This window comes from Salvelinus namaycush, chromosome 24, assembly GCF_016432855.1.
Source record: "Salvelinus namaycush isolate Seneca chromosome 24, SaNama_1.0, whole genome shotgun sequence".
Lineage (NCBI taxonomy): Eukaryota > Metazoa > Chordata > Actinopteri > Salmoniformes > Salmonidae > Salvelinus > Salvelinus namaycush.
This window is the reverse complement of record NC_052330.1, coordinates 29,399,308-29,421,944: the sequence shown is the minus strand read 5'-3', so window position 1 is coordinate 29,421,944 and position 22,637 is coordinate 29,399,308. Positions and strand designations below refer to the sequence as shown.

The window sequence follows — 22,637 nt, the reverse complement described above, 5'->3', positions numbered from 1 at the left end:
CTTGATCCATAATCGTCGATTACACAACTATACAGTAATTGTTCCAGCCCTACAGTATGTGGACGTTTCAAAAACATGTAGTGCCCTCAATAATTATACAGTTACAGCCTTATTAAATGGGTGACACTCGCTTTGGGGCATTTTCTGTAGACGCTTGTGCTTTCCCTGCTTGGTTTGTATGAATGAAAGCATGATAATGGCTTGGAACAAGCTGTCAGTTCTTAGTAAACGGTTGGGAAAAATGGTGTTTGTCAAAATAAAATGCTATTTCCCTGTAAACAAATTGACAACAGACTTTCAGCATGCTTATAGAGAAGGGCACTCAACATGTACTGCACTGACACAAATGACTGATGATTGGTTGAAATAAATTGATAATAAGAAGATTTATTTATTTTTACCAACGACTTTTAAACAAAGCATGTGTGTCCATGTATGCTGATGATTCAACCATATACGTATCAGCAACCACAGCTAATTAAGTCACTGAAACCCTTAACAAAGAGTTGCAGTCTGTTTTGGAATGGGTGAACAGGAATACACTGGTCCTGATCATCTCGAAAACTAAGAGCATTGTTTTTGGTACAAATCATTCCCTAAGTTCTAGACCTCAGCTGAATCTGGTAATGAATGGTGTGGCTGTTGAACGAGTTGAGGCGACTAAATTACTTACCTCAGATTGTAAACTGAAATGGTCAAAACATATAGATTCAATGGTTGTAAAGATGGGGAGAGGTCTGTCCGTAATAAAGAGATGCTCTGCTTTTTTGACACCACACTCCAAAAAGCAAGTTCTGCAGGGTCTAGTTTTGTCTTGTCTTTATTATTGTCCTGTTGTGTGGTCGAGTGCTGCAAGGAAAGACATTATGATGCAGCTGGCCCAGAACAGAGCAGCACGTCTTGCTCTTCATTGTAATCTGAGGGCTGATATAAATGCTATGCATACTCGTCTCTCTTGGCTAAGAGTTGAGGAGAGACTGATTGTATCACTTCTTCTTTTTTATAAGAAACAATGTGTTGAAAATCCCAAATTGTTTGCATAGTCAACGTACACACAGCTCTGATACACACAGCTCTGACAGCTCACACACCCCACAAGACATGCCACCAGGGGTCTTTTCACAGTCCCCAAATTCTGAACAAATTCAAGAAAGCGTACAGTATTATATAGAGCCATTTTTGCATGGAATTCTGTTCCATCTCATATTGCTCAAATAAACAGCAAACCATGTTTCAAAAAACAGATAATGCAACTCCTCACGGCACAAGGCCTCTCCCCTATTTGACCTAGATAGTTTGTGTGTATGTATTGATATGAAGGCTACGTGTGTCTTGAAAGAAATATATATGTAGTTTTGTCCTTGGGTTGTTCTTGTCTATTAATGTTCTGTATTATGTCATGTTTTGTGTGGACCCCAGGAAAAGTAGCTGCTGCTTTTGCAACACCTAATGGGGATCCTAATAAAATACCAAATACCAAACATTTGAATGAGTGTACACAGTAGCCTGTAGTTAATGGATGATATTTTCAGTGTGTTTAGGAGAAGAGAAGAGAATGTCAGAGTTGAAACCCACTGTCTCAATAATCCATTTGTACAAGAGACTGATTTTTTAAATAAGAGAGAGTGCTCTTCACAGGTGAGTAATGTACAGCTGATGGAAGTGCTCACTGTCATTACTATGTTTTCAGTTCAAAGTGGACATGTGAGCGCTCATTCTATGTTTCCGCTGAGCAAACAGGAGCTCTGGGCTACTGATTCTGTACTTGCGATTGAACACGTGACATCCTTTTTCTTCCTGCTGAAACCTCTGGCTATTCATGGGTTGCACATTTCGTCACAATATTGTTTTGAACATTCATTTTGGACTGATATCCGAATGAGCATTCTACTCAATGCATTGTTAATGAGCGCTGATGAAGATTTAATCAGAAGTGCATTACAGTGGCTTGGAAATACAATGATATTTCAAAAGGAGGTAAATAATTAGTAGGAAAACCTTTTGTCATCATTTTAATATCACCATGTTGACTTTATATGCAGTATAACTTTAGCTAGCTAAGATTGAGGGGAGATCACTGGATTTTAGCTAGCTAACTTTAGCATTGTTTTATATTTTTGACAACCTTTGCTAGCTAATGACAACATTGTCAGCTAACATCATCTGTCTAAAGTAAATTTGACAAGATGATGATGACAAAGTTGTTTTCTTCTAAATATGTGTCTAATTTAGCAATGTCATCCTATTTCCAGGACACTATAGTGTAATTTAGACAAAAAGTTGTTAGCCTCCTTCCAGATTGACTGGACTTATCACAACTTTTGGGCACCGAGTAATGGAGGTGCAACCGGTGAATAGGACGGAAGATCATTTGTGGGCCTTTTTCATTACTAAAATAAGTCTAGTGAGATCTATCACTCTTCAACATCAGATTTGCTCATTTTCTCTTTACACTAACCTTGGCTGTGGTGTGGCCAAAGGTACATTCTTGCTTCATGTGTGAGTAGCTATTAGCATACTGTAAATACCATAGTATATAGACAAACAAAATAGGGATAGCAATTCAAACTATGCAGATGCTTCTCATCTAAGCCATATTGCACACAATGTTGCACACTTCATTAATGCAATGATTCACAAATGTGTGGATATTTTAAAAGCCTTTCATTTTCAATTTGGTTAACAGAGCAAAAATGCTGTTTTCTGGTATTAATGTAAATAATGTAATTATTGAAAGGACATGTGGTGTGGGAGAGCCCTTGTGCACTGTACCACTCAAACGGTGTATTTGGTGTAGATGTCTACCTCTGGAGGTAGTGTGGGAGACATCTCTTAAAGAGAGATTTGAATCTAGATCCGTCTCTTTACACAAGTATCTCTCCTGGACCTAGTTTGTATCATCAGAGTAGTGTATTGTAAAGAAGCCCTAGTGAACTGAGAGCAAAGTGCCATGACTAACGACAGGCTGAAGGCTTATTTGAGGAACTGCCCGTAGAAACGTAAAGATACAGTGACTGCTTCTGACAGCTGCATTGTAAAGAAGAATCCTAAAGTGCTCTCTAACAAATATGCTCCAGTCCAGGCTGTAGGGTTGACAGCCACTTACATACAGGAACTATCCTGACACTCATACCAGGATGTGGTTTGTTTTCTGTTGATGTTACATTTACATTTTAGTCATTTAGCAGACGCTCTTATCCAGAGCGACTTACAGTTGACTTACAGTCATCTTCAGATAGCTAGGTGAGACAGCCACATATCACAGTTGTAGTAAGTACATTTTTCCTGAATATAGAAGTCATCAGAAAAGTCAGTGCTAGTAGGAAAAGACAAGTGCAAGGGGGAACAAGACTGAGATACTCTTTGAAGAGGTAAGATTTCAGATGTTTTCGGAAGATGGACAGGGACTCCGCTGTCCTAGCATCAGGGGGAAGCTGTTTCCACCATTGGGGTATAAGAACAGAGAAGAGCTTTGACTGCGCTGAGCAGGAGCTGACCTCCCATAAGGGTGGGAGGGCCAAGAGACCAGAGGTGGATGTTCATTCCTATGGGAGCTCAGTTGAAATGCATTGTTTTCTCTCCTGATTAAAAAATGGACAGAAGTATGGTGTTCTATGGATGTGCTAGCGTAATGTACTGTATACTACAATAAGTGGTCATATTTAACAAGCGATATTGTGAATGATGCATCTTGCACTTCTTTTCACATTTATTATATAAAGGATCAGCGGGTATCCTAACAAATATATACGAGCACCAGAGCAAGACAAGAAATTGTGAGGCGGAGAAAGAACAATGAATAAAAAGACCAGCTGTACACTTGGAGATTTACGTAGAATGTGATTGTGACAGTGATGAAGAGCGAGCGCCGAAAATCAACTGAATTGAGTTCATAAATCTAGGTTGTCTAGCCAGGGCAGTATCAAGGCTCCAGACCTAGCATCTTGTTGATTTCTCGTAATTATTGTCTCAGTTGTGAGTTAGCACGGTCTACACTGGGAAGCCAATATATATGCCAGAAAGCCATTTCAAAAAGGCGTTATGGCTGTGACAGACACCTCTATTACCCTGAACGTAGCACTTTAATGGTTAGTTGGAGCTGAACTTGTGTAATCCAATGTTAACGAATAAGCAAGTGTTGGCTCCATCTCTCATTCGGACAGAATGGTTTGTCTTCAAAGGCACACAGGCTTTGAGGGTAGGTTTCTGGGGCAGTCGAGTTGTTGTGTGTCTGTGTCTGTGTGTCGGTGTCTGTGTGTCTCTGTGTCTGTGTCTGTGTGTCGGTGTATGTGTGTGTCTGTGTGTCTGTGTGTGTCTGTGTGTGTGTATGTGTGCCTGTGTGTGTCTGTGTGTCTGTGTGTGTATGACAGTGATGTTAAGAAGATGAAATAAGGAACAGTGATGGAAACAACACTTTTATGTCATTGCAGTTTTTCTTAGTTAACCTTGTAAGGTATTTATTGAATTTAAATTATTGACAGCATTAAATAGCAATCAAGCAGTCGTTAGTTAACAGGGTACTTAGCTTTAAAAAAAAGAATGTTTCAAAACCATTTACTTTGATCCTTTGTTCACATTCCCCAGTTCTGTTTCAAGTGGTTTGAATCTTCTCTTCAATTGAATGGTTTGAATCTGGCCTTTACTACTATAGCGCAGAGAAACGCGTTAAATGACTCATTCATGAATGGCAAAAAAGACAGTTAAAAAACTAAATATTAAAAAACAAGATTTTAAGTGTTTGTCCTATATCTAGGAGATACAAGATTTTTTTTTTACACATATTTAAACACATTTTTGGGTAGGCACAAAACCTTCATACACCATTATTTATTTTTTACCGGTACCGGTTACATATAGAAGAGTCCCGTGACACTTGTGGGGGTCGTAGAATAAAAGGGAGAACACCATCAGGTTCATGAGTCTCCCCTTTCCATGATTTGTAGGTCGAACCGTTCGGATGCTACATACAGTGCCTTCGGAAAGTATTCAGACCCCTTGACTTTTTCTAAAAAAAATTACGTTACAATGTATTAAATAAAACATTTTCCGCAGCAACCTACACACAATACCCTATAATGACAAATTGAAAAAAATATTTTTCACATTTTTCAAAAATGTATTAAATAGAAAAAACAGAAATACATGATTTACATAAGTATTCAGCCCCTTTGTTATGAGACAAGAAATTGAGCTCAGGTGCATCCAGTTTCAATTGATCATCCTTGAGATGTTTCTACAACTTCATTGGAGTCCACCTGTGTTAAATTAAATTGATTGGACATGATTTGGAAAGGCACACACTTGGCTATATAAGGTCCCACAGTTGACAGTGCATGTCAGAGCAAAAACCAAGCCATGAGGTTGAAGGAATTGTTCGTAGAGCACCAAGACAGGTTTGTATTGAAGCACAGATCTGGGGAACGGTACCAAAACATTTCTGCAGCATGGAGGTCCCCAAGAACACAGTGGGCTCCATCATTCTTAAATGGAAGAAGTTTGGAACCATCAAGACTCTTCATAGAGCTGGCCGCTCGGCCAAACTGAGCAATCAGGGGAGAAGGGCCTTTGTCAGGGAGGTGACCAAGAACCCGATGGTCACTCTGACACTTCTCTAGAGTTCCTCTGTGGAGATAGCAGAACCTTCCAGAAGGACAACCATCTCTGCAGCTCTCTACCAATCAGGCCTTTATGGTAGAGTGGCCAGATGGAAGCCACTCCTCAGTAAAAGGCACATGACAGCCCGCTTGGAGTTTGCCAAAAAGCACCTAAAGGACACTTAGACCATGATGAAACCAAGATGGAACTCTTTGGCCTGAATGCCAAGCTTCACGTCTGGAGGAAACCTGGCACCATACCTAAGGTGAAGCAAGGTGGTGGTAGCATCATGCTGTGGGGATGTTTTTCAGCAGCAGGGACTGGGAGACTAGTCAGGATCAAGGCAAAGATGAACAAAGAAAAGTACAGAGAAATCCTTGATGATAAACTCTGCTCCAGAGCACTCAGTGACTTCAGACTGGGGTGAAGGTTCACCTTCCAACAGGACAACGAGCCTAAGCACACAGCAAAGACAATGCAATAGTGGCTTCGGGACAAGTCTCTGAATGTTCTTGAGGGGCCCAGCCAGACCCGGACTTGAACCCGATCTAACATCTCTGGAGAGACCTGAAAATAGCTGTGCAGCAATGCTCCCCATCCAACCTGACAGAGCTTGACAGGATCTGCAGGGAAGAATGGAAGAAATTCTACAGGTGTGCCAAGCTTGTAGCATCATACCCAAGAAGACTCAATGCTGTAATTGCTACCAAAGGTGCTTCAACAAAGTACTGAGTAAAGGGTCTGAATATTTATTTAAATGTGATATTACGTTTTTATAAATTAGCAAAAATGTCTAGAACCCTGTTTTTCTAAATCATTATGGGTAATTGTGTGTAGATTGAGGACCTTTTTTGTATTTAATCCATTTTAGAATAAGGCTGTAACGGAACAAAATGTGGAAAAAGTCAAGGGGTCTGAATACTTTCCGAAGGCACTTTACGTTTTAATGACAAGACCGATTTTTGTGATGTCTCATGGTCTGACAAACACCTCTCTAGCTCTGCCACCTTTCACCGCAGATGCCGAATTTAATGGGTAAGCCTAATAACCAACATATCGGTAACGCAGCGCCTTCTTCCGGGTAGCCTGATTATTTGACACCTTCTCAACCAGAAAACCAGTTTACAACCATGACGTTACATCCTTAAGATGTAATACTGCATAGCTTTCCCACTGGGCATGAGATGAAATACATTTGACATGTGGGTGAGCTGTCTCTTTAATTCCTCTCTATTGATTCTCATTGAGGTGTGAATAGCTGGAGCAGTCAGGTGGAAACCTGAAAAACAGACACATCTACAGAAAAGTCATTACAGCCCTTTCTTTGATCAGGGCCCTTATCCAAAAGCAAATCAAAATAGGGCTGATCTAGGATAAGTTTGGCCTTTCTGATTATAATTAATATGATTATTTGGACAGGTGGAGTCTCTGGTTATCATGGAGACGACCTGATTCACTGACTGAATGTCTTCTTAAAAAGAACACATTTATTTTGGGATATCGCAAAATAGGTCTTTTACATTCATGACAGGAGAAACAAATTGATTCAGAATATAATTTTAGTTACTCATCTTGTTTCTATAACTTTCCAGCATGTCAAGCTAACTAGGTAGCTAGCTTTGTAGCCATGGATAAATCAAATCAAATAAATTTTTACTTGTCACATTCGCCGAAAACAACAGGTGTAGACCTTACAGTGAAATGCTTACTTATAAGCCCTTAACCAACAGTGCAGTTTTAAGAAAAATAAGTGTTAGGTAAAAAATAGATAATAAAAATAATGAAAGAGCAGCAGTAAAATAACAGTAGCGAGGCTATATACAGGGGGTACCGGCACAGAGTCAATGTGCGGGGGCACCAGTTAGTCGAGGTAATTGAGGTAATATGTACATTTAGGTAGAGTTAAAGTGACTATGCATAGGTAATAACCAGAGAGTAGCAGGAGTGTAAAAGAGGGGGTGTGGGGGACGACGACAATGCAAATAGTCTGGGGAGCCATTTGATTAGCTGTTCAGGAGTTTTATGGCTTGGGGGTAGAAGCTGTTAAGAAGCCTTTTTGACCTAGACTTGGCGCTCCGGTACCGCTTGCCATGCGGTAGCAAAGAGAACAGTCTATGACTAGGGTGGCTGGAGTCTTTGAACATTTTAGGGTCTTCCTTTGACACCGCCTGGTGTACCAGGCAGTAATACAACCAGTCAGGATGCTCTCGATGGTGCAGCTGTAGAACGTTTGAGGATCTGAGGACCCTTGCCAAATGTTTACAGTCTCCTGGGAATAGGCTTTGTTGTGCCCTCTTCACAACTATCTTGGTGTGTTTGTACCATGATAGTTTGATGGTGATGTGGACACCAAGGAACTTGAAGCTCTCAACCTGCTCCACTACAGCCCCGTCGATGAGAATGGTGCCGTGCTCGGGCCTCCTTTTCCTGTAGTCCACAATCATCTCTTTTGTCTTGAACACGTTGAAAGAGAGGTTGTTATTCTGGCACCACATGGCCAGATCTCTGACCTCCTCCCTATAGGCTGTCTCATCGTTGTTGGTGATCAGGCCTACCACTGTTGTGTCGTCTGCAAAATGAATGATGGTGTTGGAGTTGTGCCTTGGCCATGCAGTCATGAGTGAACAGATAGTGCAACTTTCATGGTTTAACCAAGTACCTAGCTAGCTGGTGGATGTTTTCCTTTTGAAACCAGGTCAGAGGAAAGGAACATTCACCTCCATAAATGCTGTTTACATTGGCATCTACAGTATACTGAATGAAGCACTTAAGGGACCTCATGGGCACCTCTTGAAGCTAGGGGGCAGAACTTTTATGTTTGGAAAAATAACGTTCCCATTGTAAGCTGACTATTTCTCAGGTCCAGATGCTAGAATATGCATATAATTGATAGAGTAGGATAGAAAACACTAAAGTTTCCAAAACTGTCAAAATATTGTCTGTGAGTATAACAGAACTGATTTTGCAGGCGAAAACCTGAGGAAATCCAACCAGGAAGTGACTCTTATTTTGAAAGATCACCCTTCCATTGCCTGCCTTTCATCCATTTAAAGAGATATCAACCAGATTCCTTTTCCTGTGGCTTCCTCAGGGTGTGAACAGTCTTTAGACATAGTTTCAAGCTTTTATTTTTGAAAAAAGAGCGAGATTTATCAAAACGCGTCAGTGGATACACGGATGTCCCTCCATTAGTTGATGCGCGCGACACTCGTTGCTCGACATTTTCTTTCTCTCCAGTATTGAATAGTTTACAGTCCGGTTGAAATATTATCGATTATTGATGTTCAAAACAACCTGAGGATTGATTATTAAAAACGTTTGACATGTTTCTACGAACTTTACAGATACTATTCGTCAAGCCTTGATGACCTGCCTAAGGCTGTGGAATACTGAACATAACGCGCCAAACAAATTGATTTTTTTAATATAAAAATTATCTTTATCGAACAAAAGGAACATTTATTGTGTAACTGGGAGTCTCGTGAATGCAAACATCTGAAGATCATCAAAGGTAAGCGATACATTTTATTGCTTTTCTGGCTTTCGTGACCAATCTACATGGCTGCTAGGTGTTCTTAATGTTTTGTCTAGTGATCGATAAACTCACACAAATGCTTGGATTGCTTTCGCTGTAAAGCATATTTTCAAAATCTGACACGACAGGTGGATTAACAACAAGCTAAGCTGTGTTTTGCTATATTGCACTTGTGATTTCATGATTATAAATATTTTTAGCAATTTCTTTTGTATTTGGCGCTCTGCAATTCAGCGGTTGTTGGTGAAAATGATCCCGCTAAAGGGATCCGTGCGTCAAGAAGTTTTAACTTGTTAACTTAATTTAAGGGGGAAATTCACCTTAAAAATGGTTTGTGTAACTGACTTAAAGTTAAAGAAACTTTAAGGGAAAAGATAAGGAGAAAATGTACTTCAGATGTTTTATGAAACTGGACCCTGATCAGCACTGCTACCCTGAGACACTTTGTGGATACGGGCCCAGGTCTCTAGGGACTTCAATCTGTCACTCTGGCTGTACTTTTAATATACCCCTACTGTACAATACACAAACTCCCTTTCTCATGAATTTGCTATAAATGAGCAAACGGTCAATTCTTAAAGAAATCACAGGAAACAAGGCACTCATAAAGGATCTGGTACTCCATGCCCTTTTTCTCATTTAGCATTTTCAATCAGACAATGTTCACAAAATACATCTTTCCCTCTACTGAAAAGTACCTTCACATGTGACAGACTAACCACCACAGAAGGGGTTCACAGAAACAGGTAGCAGCCTCATCAATCACATCATTTACCAGACGCTCTTATCCAGAGCAACAGCATCCATTTTCAATCTGCTCCCCTGTGGGAATCGAACCCACAGACCTGGCGTTGCAAGCGCCAAGCTCTACCAACTGAGCCACACGGGACCACATGTAAGAGGGGACCCTAAGTGACAGATTTGTCATTTTCTGGTATGGGTGTTGTATAGGCTATACACTGTGTGAAGGAGAACACTTTTCTTGTCCCTCTATTGTATTTTGGGGGTTTGGCTACCTGAGTATAGCTGTGTATTATTTTATAAGAATAGTGGATTCTGTCATGCCATCCTCCTCCCTACTGTCGATAGTATTGAGATACTGTGTTTATGTTCTGAATGTGTAGGTGTAGTAATCTATAGGTTCCATACTATCACTGGAGAAAGCATAACATTGACATTCCAGTAGCTCATTGTAGATAGCTTTCAATGAAAACGTTTTAATGTATTACAAATAATCTTAATATATATGCTCCAATGGCCTATTTGAAATAGCTTTACCTTTCTAGATAAGGGTTCTGAATTCGCAATGAATCATAGCCATAGCATCAAGGTTTTCAGACTATTTACTTTCTCAAGTCCAAGATAACGTTGGAAAGGAGATAAATGAACTGAATAGTTAATGAATATCGAAAGGGAGAAGAAGATTAGGCCTCTGGACTATATTGATAGGGAAGCACTGTTTCCAGTTATACATGAAATGAGTGTAATTCTAAGACTAAAGCACTGTGCAAAACTCCGATATTTGTCCCTCTGAGTTGAATGCGCTTCGTTTTCTCTTTCAGTCGGTCATGGCGGGGGCCTTCATGGACTCGCCCAATGATGACGACAGCACGGACCACTCACTTTTCAACTCCTCGGCCAGCGTCCACGCCGCCTCTATGGCGGCCCATGACCAGCCGGAGCGGGAGCCCATGTCCCGCGACGCCATCTGGCTTTGGATTGCAATCACCGCCACCATAGGGAACATTGTGGTCGTGGGAGTGGTGTACGCTTTCACTTTCTGAGTGGTGGAAGCCATGATGGAGACATGCCAGCAGGAGGAAGCTTCTGGACAAGACATTTGGACATGCGCTAGGAACACCACAGCAGCCAACGGCCACTCTCAAAGGCTACACTGTTACAGAGCAGTGAATGATTCTTGCATTGGCATCTTGTCCAAGCATTTGAAAGACAAGGCATTGTTCACAATTACAGAAATTAATATGTGTAATATGTTGGTCATGTTACTGCAGCCAAAGGTCAAAATATGGAATATTGTATACATTAGTGCTGTTGACTATACATGAAGATGTTAACATTTCTGATGAAGCTTTCTGATGAAGCTTTAAATAGTGAACAGTGATGTACTCTGAATACCCTCAGATGTCATTGGTCAATTCTGAAATCATTGGACGTAAAATATTCAGATAATAAAACCTTAGTAACGTGCCGTTTGGAGCGTTTAGAGATCATTGTATAGAAAGTAACACTGGTAAGTTTTTAACATGTCTTTAACATCACAGTCGTTACTGTATTCTACATCTATCTGCCCGAAATATGGAGTTTATGACAAACATACTAGACACAGAATGTCTAAAGATCTTTACTGTCTTCATGACAATATAGTTCACCTGACAGTATCAGTTTTGGATCAAGTTAATCTAGTTCTCCGCTTTTCTCCTCTTTTTTTGCCTAAGTGAGCCTTGAGTGCTGAATAGACAGTCTTTTCCCAGCATATTTATATCTAAGATGGTAAGGGTAACTTAAATCTATTTCTCTTAAACACCCCTATCAGACCTCAAACCCATATGAGCGGGAACTACAATTTATAGGAATGGATGTTCACCTTGAACACTTTTCACAGATGTTTACATGTGGAAACAACATTCCTCACACTTAGAAGTCACTTGGATTCAAGTCTAGTGTACATACATCTTGATGTGACTGCTGTAACCATTTCAATGTCGGTCTTGATGTATATTTTGATCGAGTATTATCTTTCTTCCTCTTTATAGTCTCAAAACACATTGTAACCCAAACTGCCTTCCAAGCCAAATTGTTTTAATGAGCCCTGGATGCGACAATAGCCAGTTGCCATAGCGATGCATCTCTGTCGCTATGTGCCTCAACGATACCATGTCTCTCGTTCCCAGTGCAGCACACCTGTTTATCTCTCTCTAAACTCCCTAGCACATCTACCTAACAGACACACACACACACACACACACACACACACACACACACACACACACACACACACACAAACACACATGTGGACATCGATCACATCATACATTAGCTGATACTCTATAACATTAAGAGTCAACTTAGATACCATAAATTGAATGATACTCTACACATATGAGCTTTAGTTTTCTACTGCTGGTTGCCCTTAGATACCATAGAGCAGGGCTCACCAACCCTGTTCCTGGAGAGCTACCCTCCTGTAGGTGTTATCTCCAACCCTGTTCCTGGAGAGCTACCCTCCTAGGTGTTCTCTCCAACCATGTTCCTGGAGAGCTACCCTCCTGTAGGTGTTCTCTCCAACCCTGTTCCTGGAGAGCTACCCTCCTGTAGGTGGTATCTCCAACCCTGTTCCTGGAGAGCTACCCTCCTCTAGGTGTTATCTCCAACCCTGTTCCAGGAGAGCTACCCTTCTGTTGGTGTTCTCTCCAACCCTGTTCCTGGAGAGCTACCCTCCTCTAGGTGTTCTCTCCAACCCTGTTCCTGGAGAGCTACCCTCCTCTAGGTGTTCTCTCCAACCCTGTTCCAGGAGAGCTACCCTTCTGTTGGTGTTCTCTCCAACCCTGTTACTGGAGAGCTACCCTCCTCTAGGTGTTCTTTCCAACCCTGTTCCAGGAGAGCTACCCTTCTGTAGGTGTTCTCTCCAACCCTGTTCCTGGAGAGCTATCCTTTTCATTCCAATCCTAATGGTTTTCATTCCAACCCTAATATAGCTCACCTGAATCTAATAATTTGCTGGTTGATGAGCTGAATCCGGTTAGTTACAACTGGGGTTGCAGCAAAACTACGGGAGTGTAGCTTGGGTTGGAGAGAACACCTACAGGAGGGTAGCTCTCCAGGAACAGGGTTGGAGAGAACACCTACAGGAGGGTAGCTCTCCAGGAACAGGGTTGGAGAGAACACCTACAGGAGGGTAGCTCTCCAGGAACAGGATTGGAGAGCTCTGCTCTTCACATATTGTGTTTACCCCGGAGAGCCAGAATAGTTGTCTACTGCTTTTACTGTGTGCCCTTGGTGCACATTGGTGTCAGCGGTGGGATTCAGAGACAGTTACCAGACAGAGGGCATCCACACCTCCAAACCCCAAAGTCACTCTCTAAATTGCAGCAGCCCCTTTAAGTGTAGCGTTGAGACTGGGAGGCTAAATCTCTGATGTGTCTCTGCCTCACCGTAGAGCAGACCCCAGGAGGTCAAACACACAACATTAATACAGTCACAGTTTGTGAATAGTCAATGTCTGCTTTTCAAATGGCACCCTATTCCCCAAATAACACACTGTGGGCCCTGGTCAAAAGTAGTGCACTATGTAGGGAATAGGGCGCCATTTGGGATGCTGACATTGGTTTGACTGTGACGGCAGGGACGGTCACCGCGTGATGTAGTCCTGGGATAGGGAATACAATGTCCTTATGATTATAATGGATGAGACCTTCGATCCATATGGTTTGGTGTGATAAGTTGGTCCGTTATTAACCTTGATTAATCAATCATTAACAGAGAGATGGATGACTTGTTGAAGCGGTCTTAATGATATGCTGATTAAGAAATCTCTCACTTTTTCTGGAGAAGTATGATTTTTTCTAATGAGATTGAGCTCAATTAAACATATATATATATATATATAATTTAATTTGGGCGTAGATGGATTTTTATCTGAAATCAGATATTAACCCCATTCTAGATTATTCATATAAAATCGTCCAAACAGCAAACTATTTCAAGACAATAACTCAGAAGACTTATACATGGATGTTTGAGTACGCTCTGCATACTCTGAGCAGTTGATTATGACGTTGTTCCAGTTCATTAACTAAGTATTCAAGGTCTTACTGAAAATACCATTTGTAAAGATAGATGGTGTGATAATCTACATTGTTCTTCACTTGCACTGTAACTATGGTCTTTTGTATCAGTTATTAAGTATGTACTATTAAAATGTAGTTTGGTAAATGTCATGTGGCTGGGTGTGATAATTCACAGAAACACAGAATCATCCTTGAGGAACATTTTATTTTATCTAATGTCATTAAAGTTGTCTTAAAATAATTCAAGTATATGTCACAGGAGTCATTTAGCATGTACTCATGTTCTTCTGTCATTCTCAATATCATCCTCACATGCAATAATTATTATGTTCAGAGATAATCATCTCAATGGCATTTACCAATGTGAAATGACTGATGAGTGTTTCAATATCCAAGCAGTTTCCCAACAATCTCAGTCGATCACAGAAATGCTGCATTATGTTTCATAAGAAGCTCTACTGGTTGGTATTTGAAACTGATGTTTCAGATTTACTTTTCGATTATAGACCTTGGTTACTTTTATCATGCTAGTGGCCTACAGAATGCTAGTGGCCTACAGAATGCCGGTGGCCTATAGAATGCCGGTGGCCTATAGAATGCCGGTGACCTACAGAATGCTAGTGGCCTACAGAATGCTAGTGGCCTACAGAATGCTAGTGGCCTACAGAATGCCAGTGGCCTACAGAATGCTAGTGGCCTACAGAATGCTAGTGGCCTACAGAATGCTAGTGGCCTACAGAATGCTAGTGGCCTACAGAATGCCAGTGGCCTACAGAATGCTAGTGGCCTACAGAATGCTAGTGGCCTACAGAATGCTAGTGGCCTACAGAATGCTAGTGGCCTACAGAATGCTAGTGGCCTACAGAATGCCGGTGGCCTATAGAATGCCGGTGGCCTATAGAATGCCGGTGGCCTATAGAATGCCGGTGGCCTATAGAATGCCGGTGGCCTATAGAATGCCGGTGACCTACAGAATGCTAGTGGCCTACAGAATGCTAGTGGCCTACAGAATGCCAGTGGCCTATAGAATGCCGGTGACCTATAGAATGCTAGTGGCCTACAGAATGCTAGTGGCCTACAGAATGCTAGTGGCCTACAGAATGCCGGTGACCTACAGAATGCTAGTGGCCTACAGAATGCTAGTGGCCTACAGAATGCCGGTGACCTACAGAATGCTAGTGGCCTACAGAATGCCGGTGACCTATAGAATGCCGGTGACCTACAGAATGCTAGTGGCCTACAGAATGCTAGTGGCCTACAGAATGCCGGTGACCTACAGAATGCTAGTGGCCTACAGAATGCTAGTGGCCTACAGAATGCCGGTGATCTACAGAATGCTAGTGGCCTACAGAATGCCGGTGACCTACAGAATGCCGGTGACCTACAGAATGCTAGTGTCCTACAGAATGCTAGTGGCCTACAGAATGCTAGTGGCCTACAGAATGCCAGTGGCCTACAGAATGCCAGTGGCCTATAGAATGCCGGTGACCTATAGAATGCCGGTGACCTACAGAATGCCGGTGACCTATAGAATGCCGGTGACCTACAGAATGCTGGTGACCTACAGAATGCTAGTGGCCTACAGAATGCTAGTGGCCTACAGAATGCTAGTGGCCTACAGAATGCTAGTGGCCTACAGAATGCCAGTGGCCTACAGAATGCCGGTGACCTATAGAATGCCGGTGACCTACAGAATGCTGGTGACCTATAGAATGCCGGTGACCTATAGAATGCCGGTGACCTACAGAATGCCGGTGACCTACAGAATGCTAGTGGCCTACAGAATGCTAGTGGCCTACAGAATGCCAGTGGCCTATAGAATGCCGGTGACCTACAGAATGCTAGTGGCCTACAGAATGCTAGTGGCCTACAGAATGCTAGTGGCCTATAGAATGCCGGTGGCCTACAGAATGCTAGTGGCCTACAGAATGCTAGTGGCCTACAGAATGCTAGTGGCCTACAGAATGCCGGTGACCTATAGAATGCCGGTGACCTATAGAATGCCGGTGACCTACAGAATGCTAGTGGCCTACAGAATGCTAGTGGCCTACAGAATGCTAGTGGCCTACAGAATGCCAGTGGCCTATAGAATGCCGGTGACCTACAGAATGCTAGTGGCCTACAGAATGCTAGTGGCCTACAGAATGCTAGTGGCCTATAGAATGCCGGTGACCTATAGAATGCTAGTGGCCTACAGAATGCTAGTGGCCTACAGAATGCTAGTGGCCTACAGAATGCCAGTGGCCTACAGAATGCCGGTGGCCTATAGAATGCCGGTGGCCTACAGAATGCCGGTGGCCTACAGAATGCCGGTGGCCTATAGAATGCCGGTGACCTATAGAATGCCGGTGGCCTACAGAATGCCGGTGACCTATAGAATGCCAGTGGCCTACAGAATGCCAGTGACCTATAGAATGCCGGTGGCCTATAGAATGCCGGTGGCCTATAGAATGCCGGTGGCCTATAGAATGCCGGTGGCCTATAGAATGCCGGTGGCCTACAGAATGCCGGTGGCCTATAGAATGCTAGTGGCCTACAGAATGCTAGTGGCCTACAGAATGCTAGTGGCCTACAGAATGCTAGTGGCCTACAGAATGCTAGTGGCCTACAGAATGCCAGTGGCCTATAGAATGCCGGTGACCTATAGAATGCCAGTGGCCTACAGAATGCTAGTGGCCTACAGAATGCTAGTGGCCTACAGAATGCCAGTGGCCTATAGAATGCCGGTGACCTATAGAATGCCGGTGGCCTACAGAATGCCGGTTACCTATAGAATGCCGGTGACCTATAGAATGCTAGTGGCCTACAGAATGCCGGTGACCTATAGAATGCCGGTGACCTATAGAATGCCGGTGGCCTATAGAATGCCGGTGGCCTACAGAATGCCAGTGGCCTACAGAATGCTAGTGGCCTACAGAATGCCAGTGGCCTATAGAATGCCGGTGGCCTATAGAATGCCGGTGACCTATAGAATGCCGGTGGCCTACAGAATGCCGGTGACCTATAGAATGCCGGTGGCCTACAGAATGCCAGTGACCTATAGAATGCCGGTGGCCTATAGAATGCCGGTGGCCTATAGAATGCCTGTGGCCTATAGAATGCCGGTGGCCTATAGAATGCCGGTGGCCTATAGAATGCCGGTGGCCTACAGAATGCCGGTGGCCTACAGAATGCCGGTGGCCTACAGAATGCCGGTGGCCTACAGAATGCCGGTGGCCTACAGAATGCCGGTGTTTTACAGAATGCCGGTGTTTTACAGAATGCCGGTGGCCTACAGAATGCCGGTGTTTTACAGAATGCCGGTGGCCTACAGAATGCCGGTGGCCTACAGAATGCCGGTGGCCTACAGAATGCCTGTGGCCTACAGAATACCGGTTGCCTACAGAAATTGCTCCTCAGCTATGGAGAAATGCTCAGAGTAATTTGGTGACATTGATTTTAAAACGCTGCATTCAAGCCAAGAAGCCAGATAATCATATAGTGATAATGATGCAGACAACTTGCCACCTCACTCCACTTTCACATTATTAGCCAATCATGACACACAGAGCCAGAAACCCAAAATGTCACAATCTCTAAATGAGCCCAGGTTCGATCCATTGCTAAACAAAGCAAATTCGATCGGAATGAAAAAGTACTACCTAATAACTTCTCATTTCAGTTGAATAAGGTACAGCTCTTTTCCCAGTCTGTGAGAGCGGGAGAAACAGGGGCCGCTGTGTGTAACCACTCATTATGCATTCTGCATGGATACACTCTGTCAAGCTGGACGTCTCAACAATACGGACCGCAGACTTGAGCTGACACGCCGTCTCTGCTCCACTCCTCTGGGACAGCTGCTGCCTCCTGAGAATTCACATCACACAGTGCCCTGCTGTGCCGCACTTAGCACAGCCCTCACGTCCAACACCGACCCACTGCACACACCACTCTTCACTGGAGCTGCAAAGCAAGCCGTGACCAGCCAACCCTCTCCTGAAACCAGGGTGCACAAAGGGCAGTCAGTAAAAGCACAGCAGAGTGGCGATTTGAATTTCTTCATTGATGCTTGCAATAGTGACACACTATATTTCTTCTGCCATGCAGGTGTCACGGTAGCTAGAATGTTTAAGTTTTGCTAATATGGATTGAATTTATCTGTTTGTGTGGACAACAAATCCATGCATGGCTTTAGTCAGTGAGTCATTTCCCGGAGCTTTTCCATTATTTTTTATTGTCCTCTTAGTCATAACATTTCTGCGTGTGAGGTGAGCGTAACCCTAGAAACACCCCAGTGGTCATGTTCACACTCAACGCAATATGCCAGAATCCATTACTAGATACACGTCGCTTTCCTGTCGTTATTGGATCAATGAAAGTGCATTCAAATTTCATTAAGCCATTTACTGGGCAACACCTCCACTTACAAAAAATACATATTCCTGTATGTACAGCAGAAAGCAATCTAGACTTCCTATGTCAGTAATGTTACACTGGATGGGATTTTTGATTTGCCATTGCTTACTATGGTAGAATGCCATGTCCAATCATGTAACTCAACTCACCCCTAGCCTATAAAATGATGACTGTATATTAAAAGTGCATTCTGCCAGAGAAAACAAATCCAAACGTAAAACCCAAAATGACAAGTTTGACTTGGAGGTAAACCTGCTTGATGGATGTCAGGAAGATCCCCTTATAAGCATGACAGATGCGGTTGTTTCCCCTTCTAATTAAGATTAAGCAAGGCTTAAAAGCAGATTGGCCATTGAACTGGAAGTCAACAGAAGGTAGCTACCAATTGAAACACAACACTAAAGCATTGCATTTTGATAATTTACATGAGTGTCATGCCTGAATTTTCACCTTTGCTCATTCATGAAATGTCAAGTTTATTCCATAATAGCAACGCTTTCTCAGAGTAATCTGTGGGGGCGATATGGTTTCCATAGTGTTACCAATATCATATCCATACATAACATCATTCGATTCACCTTGATGGATTTTTCCATAGCCTAAAATGTTTAATAAATAGATTCCAAAACAATGTTCAAGAGATAAGATTACAGAACAGAGTTTCCAACAAAAACAGCATGCTTTGAAGCAGCTCAAGTGCTGGGATGAATTCAGAAAGAAGAGGAACGATTAGCCCCATAAAGAAAAAGAGTGAAAATTCCATTGGACGGGTTGGTTGTCTCGTGATAATAGAAGCTAAATTAGCACTTGTCTATAACTGTGACAATAGTATTTAAAAAATTATAAACAAAGCCTTCTCATTTAGAACATAATCATTGAGGTGAAGGAGAGGTTGGCCCAGGCATCTCTGTTTATTACTTGTTCTTGACACGGTAGATGAGGCTTGGCTGTGTCCTCCATGACGGCTCTTTGGCAGATTGATTGAGACCAGTGGAACCTGTTTGACATTAGAGTCTGGTAAACATATTTTCCACCCGTAGACATCTAGGAGATGGGGTGGGTCTTGCTGTAGTTTGGCTGTTGCTGTGAGCCTGATGTGGATGAGAATGAGACAACATCAGACTGAATGGTTTCAAAATGTCAGGTTTGAACAGGTTTGTCTGTGATAAATCAGTTTATATGGATTGGATGCTGGCAAAACTATTCATCACTTCTGAACTTTACTGTCTTTGGTCCAGTTTCTCGAATATGCTACAGTAGCTACTGTATCACGCCAGAAGGTGGCAGTGCTTTGTCATTCAGAATAAGACAAAAAAATGTCATGATTTCATTTTCAAATAAAAGTTGTATAAATTGTGCCGTGAGGATATCAGTCTTTATTCTCCTATACTTCATTGGGAAAATGGTACACATGTTGTGGAATAAAAATGTTAAAAGATTATCTCAAGCTGTAGGCTGTAGAAAGACCTGACAGCTTTCGTGAATTATCCTAATGTGTTATGTTCTTCTTCACTCCACATAACGCAGTGTCTCGTGAATACTCCCACACATTTTTATCAAAATGGATTCATCAATAACATCAATGGAACTTGTATATGCTGAACACATCCACATACTGTAGTCTGCTCATACAGTGCATACAGGGGCATCATGCATCCCCAAAATCTGAGGGGGCACAAAGTATGTGAGGACGGCTGGGGGGTGATCCAGAAGGGATCTTCAAACACCTCTAACAGATTTTTCTTGCAACCTAGAGCCATAATCATTATGCTTAATTTTACATAAAAACTGTTTTTTTAAAACTGAATATCAAATCAAATTGTATTTGTCACATACAGATGTTTAGCAGACGTTATTGGGGGTGTAGTGAAATGCTTGTGTTTCTAGCTCCAAGAGTGCAGCAATATCTAACAATTCACAACAACACACACAATACAAACAACCTAAAATTAGAAGAATGGAATTATGGAATATACATTACAGGTCAAAAGTTTTAGAACACCTACTCATTCAAGGATTATTCTTTATTTTTACTATTTTCTACATTGTAGAATAATAGTGAAGACATCAAAACTATGAAATAACACATATGGAATCATGTAGTAACCAAAAAAGTGTTAAACAAATGAAAATATATTTTTATATTTGAGATTCTTCCAATAACTACCCTTTGCCTTGAAGACAGCTTTGCACACTTTTGGCATTCTCTCAACCAGCTTCACCTGGAATGCTTCTCCAACATTCTTGAAGGAGTTCCCACATATGCTGAGCACTTGTTGGCTGCGTTTCCTTCACTCTGCGATCCGACTCATCCCAAACCATCTCAATTTGTTTGAGTTCATGGGATTGTGGAGATCAGGTCATTTGATGCAGCACTCCATCACTCTCCTTCTTGGTCAAATAGCCCTTACTCAGCCTGGAGGTGTGTTGGGTAATTGTCCTGTTGAAAAATAAATGGTAGTCCCACTAAGCCCAAACCAGATGGCATGGCGTATCACTGCAGAATGCTGTGGTAGCCATGCTGGTTAAGCATTCCTTGAATTCTAAATTAATCACAGACAGTGTCACCAGCAAAGCACCCCCACACATCACAACTCCACCTCCATGCTTTACGGTGGGAAATACACATGCTGAGATCATCCGTTCACCCACACCACATCTCACAAAGACATGGCGGCTGGAACCAAAATCTAAAATTTGGCCTCCAGACCAAAGGACATATTTCTACCAGTCTAATGTCCATTGCTCGTGTTTCTTGGCCCAAGCAAGTCTCTTCTTATATTGGTGTACTTTAGAAGTGGTTTCTTTGCAGCAATTCGACCATGAAGGCCTGATTACCACAGTCTCGTCTGAACAGTTGATGTTGAGATGTGTCTGTTACTTGAACTCTGTGAAGCATTTATTTGTGCTGCAATTTCTGAGGCTGGTAACTCTAATGAACTTATCCTCTGCAGCAGAGGTAACTCTGGGTCTTCCACTCCTGTGGCGGTCCTCATAAGAGCCAGTTTCATGATATCGCTTGATTGTTTTTGCGACTGCATTTGAAGAAACGTTCAAAGTTCTTGAAATGTTCCGTATTGACTGATCTTCATGTCTTAACTTCTTGTGGCTGCAGGGGCAGTATTGAGTAGCTTGGATGAAAGGTGCACAGAGGTGCCCAGAGTAAACGGCCTGCTCCTCAGTCTTAGTTGCTAATATATGCATATTATTATTAGTATTGGATAGAAAACACTCTAAAGTTTCTAAAACAGTTTGAATTATGTCTGTGAGTATAACAGAACTCATATGGAGGCAAAAACCTGAGGAGAAATCCAAACAGGAAGTGAGAAATCTGAGGTTGGTAGGTTTTCAACACAGTTCCCATTGAGCCTACGGCTTCCACTAGATGTCAACAGTCTGTAGAACTTTGTCTGATGCCTCTACTGTGAAGGGGGGGCGGATGAGACAGGAATTAGTCAGGTCTGCCATGACCTGAGCATGCTTTCACCATGCGCGTTCACATGAGAGGAAGCTCTGTTCCATCGCTCATCTGAAGTCAATGTAATTCTCCGGTCGGAACGTTATTCAAGATTTATGTTAACAACATTCTAAAGATTGATTCAATACATCGTTTGACATGTTTCTACTGACTGTTACTGAACTTTTGGACATTTCGTCAGCTTTTAGGGAACGCGCTTCGTAACTTTGGAATTGTTTACCAAACGCGCTAACAAAAGTAGCTAATTGGACATAAATAACGGACATTATTGAACAAATCAAGCATTTATTGTGGACCTGGGATTCCTGGGAGTGCATTCTGATGAAGATCATCAAAGGTAAGGGAATATTTATCATATAATTTCTGGTTTCTGTTGACTCCAACATGGCGGCTAATTTGACTATTGTTCTGAGTGCCGTCTCAGATTATTGCATGGTTTGCTTTTTCCGTAGTTTTTTAAAAATCTGACACAGCGGTTGCATTAAGGAGAGGTATATCTATAATTCCATGTGTATAACTTATATTATCATCTACATTTATGATGAGTATTTCTGTTGAATGGATGTGGCTATGCAAAATCACTGGATGTTTTTAGAACTAGTGAACCTTACACGCCAATGTAAACTCAGATTTTTTTATATAAATATGAACTTTATCAAACAAAACATACATGTATTGTGTAACATGAAGTCCTATGAGTGTCATCTGATGAAGATCATCAAAGGTTAGTGATTCATTTTATCTCTATTTGTGCTTTTTGTGACTCCTATCTTTCGCTGGAAAAATGACTGTGTTTGTCTGTGATTTGGCGGTGACCTAACATAAT

The 22,637-nt window shown here is 42.1% G+C and overlaps 1 protein-coding gene across 1 annotated transcript; it reads left to right on the top strand.

The window, feature by feature from the left end:
- The first annotated feature begins 3,396 nt into the window (after positions 1-3,396).
- LOC120019383 (uncharacterized protein C14orf132-like) lies at positions 3,397-10,914 on the top strand. Its single transcript, XM_038962671.1, has 2 exons — positions 3,397-3,531; positions 10,693-10,914. Exons 1-2 carry the CDS (start codon positions 3,397-3,399, stop codon positions 10,912-10,914), a joined length of 357 nt encoding a protein of 118 aa, XP_038818599.1.
- The last annotated feature ends 11,723 nt before the right edge of the window (positions 10,915-22,637 follow it).